At 40.6% G+C, this 2,016-nt stretch overlaps 1 protein-coding gene across 1 annotated transcript; it reads right to left on the bottom strand.

Annotated features, from left to right (window-relative positions):
• On the bottom strand, positions 769-1,239 carry LOC104728406 (putative F-box protein At4g22180). The gene has a single exon (XM_010447385.1). It carries the CDS (start codon positions 1,237-1,239, stop codon positions 769-771), a length of 471 nt encoding a protein of 156 aa, XP_010445687.1.

Genomic DNA, 2,016 nt, shown 5'->3' with positions numbered 1-2,016 from the left:
TCTGCTTGAAACTACTTGGTAGGAACCATCGAGCTGTGTGGAGTTGTTGCTTGGACGAACAAATAAACTTGTCCACCTCCACCTCCTGTGTCTCGAGATTAAAGACACAAATTTGAGTAGTGTTTTTTTCATGACAAATAGCATTGAAGAAGATGGAGTTTCTCTTAAAACCCACAATGTCATCATTAGCGAGCACAGTGATGCCTAGATCAAAAAGCATTGCCTCGTCGCCCAATGAATCAACTTGTTCATCATACTTGTTAAAGAAACCTGCCTTGTAGACGCGGAAGGACCATAGCTGTACCCGCTGTTCTGTCTTGACCCATTGTTCAACCTTGAGGACATGTCCGGTTACTGTGACTACAAGTTTTGTTCGCCGAATTCGCCAAATTCGCCATGGATCCCTTGATGATGTTGTTCGATTGATTGGAGAGGGGTCGCCAGCAACACCACAGTGAAAAGTCTCTTGCGGAATCTCTCTGGAGAAATCGAATATTTTGATACAACCACCAGTTGTACGATTTAGGAGGAGGTAGTAAAGCTTGTGATCTCAGAACGAGCAGTAGAAAAATCAGTAGAATAACCTCGGGGAGTTTGAATCTGACTCCAGAACGTATCTCCTTTCTTGGAATAAACCACACACCATTCGCCAAGTCCCAATAGAGCTACATACTCTTTAGTTTGCTCGTCAATCCAAAACACAGGGGAACGCATAATCGTATCAATACCTCTGAACTTCCTTTGATCGTTTCCGTTTGAAATACAAAACTAATCTTCCGAGGTTCGCTCCAGCTTTGTCGTTCCAAGTTGTGACTCCACCGGAGGTAAATCGATCCTCTCGTGGGTAAACAGATTCAACATGTAGACATCAGACCCATGATCTACCATAAGGAGCCAGTTTCCATATGTTGCTAAACAATAGCTCTTTGCGAATTCGAACACATCAGCTCGCATTCTGTAAAGCTTGCCATTCTCCTCGGGATTGAACAGCGTGCACCAATGGGTTTCGATCTCGTCATCTTCGTCTGGCAAAATCATCAGCCAAGGGATCTGTTTTTTGGCCAAGCATCGTTTCGCAGCGGAGTACCAAGACGAACATACGGATCCAACTCGTCGAGAATCAGCAAAGCCAAGGTGTTCGAACACTGAATTCAACAGATCTGAAGGAAGCTCCGACCAGGAATCTCCTGGCCTCCGTAACTTGTTTGAAGATTTAGGGTTATGCTGCTTCATCTCCATGCCAAATTGACAAGAACAAGGGCGCGAGGCTAAAATGCCACAAAATATCATAAAAATTGTGAGATTACAAAATTACCTTTAATGAAATAAAAGACGAATAATACAACTAGAAGAGAATAATACAATTAGAATAACTGAGACAAAAATGGACAAATGATACAATAGAACAACTAAAACAATTGGTATAACCGAGATATAATATTATAACGAGTATAATTGATAAAGAATACGATAACTAGTACAACTAATATATAACAGTACAACTAGTACAAATGATATAGATAACGAGCGTACAACTGATAAAGAAAACGAAAACTAGTACAACTAATATATAAAAGTACAACTAGTACAAATAATATATACAACGGATACAACTGCAATCAAAACCACTTATAATTCGAAATTCTAGAGCCGTCACTATCACCGATTCTGCACCATCAACCTTCCATTACTTCTCTCCATCGCTTCCCTGCCGTCGACCCCAGATTTTAACCTCTCCACGGTTTCCTCTAGCATCGTCTGTTTACATCTTCGATGGCAAAGAAACGACATGTAAGCCTGATCTTCATCGGATTTGAAGCCAACACAGATACATCGGCTCCCTTTGTGCAGATTCAACACCATCAATGATTGAGATCTCAACAGTTTTCTTCACTCTTTTGTCTGATTCTACATCCATCTCTTTCTCTCGATTTCGTCAGTTTTTTTTTCTAGATCTAAGATTTTGTTCCACGTTATCAACGAAGGGATAAAATATTAGGTATAATGTTAGATGGG

Source organism: Camelina sativa, chromosome 11, assembly GCF_000633955.1.
Source record: "Camelina sativa cultivar DH55 chromosome 11, Cs, whole genome shotgun sequence".
NCBI lineage: Eukaryota > Viridiplantae > Streptophyta > Magnoliopsida > Brassicales > Brassicaceae > Camelina > Camelina sativa.
This window is presented reverse-complemented; position numbering and strand designations above follow the sequence as displayed.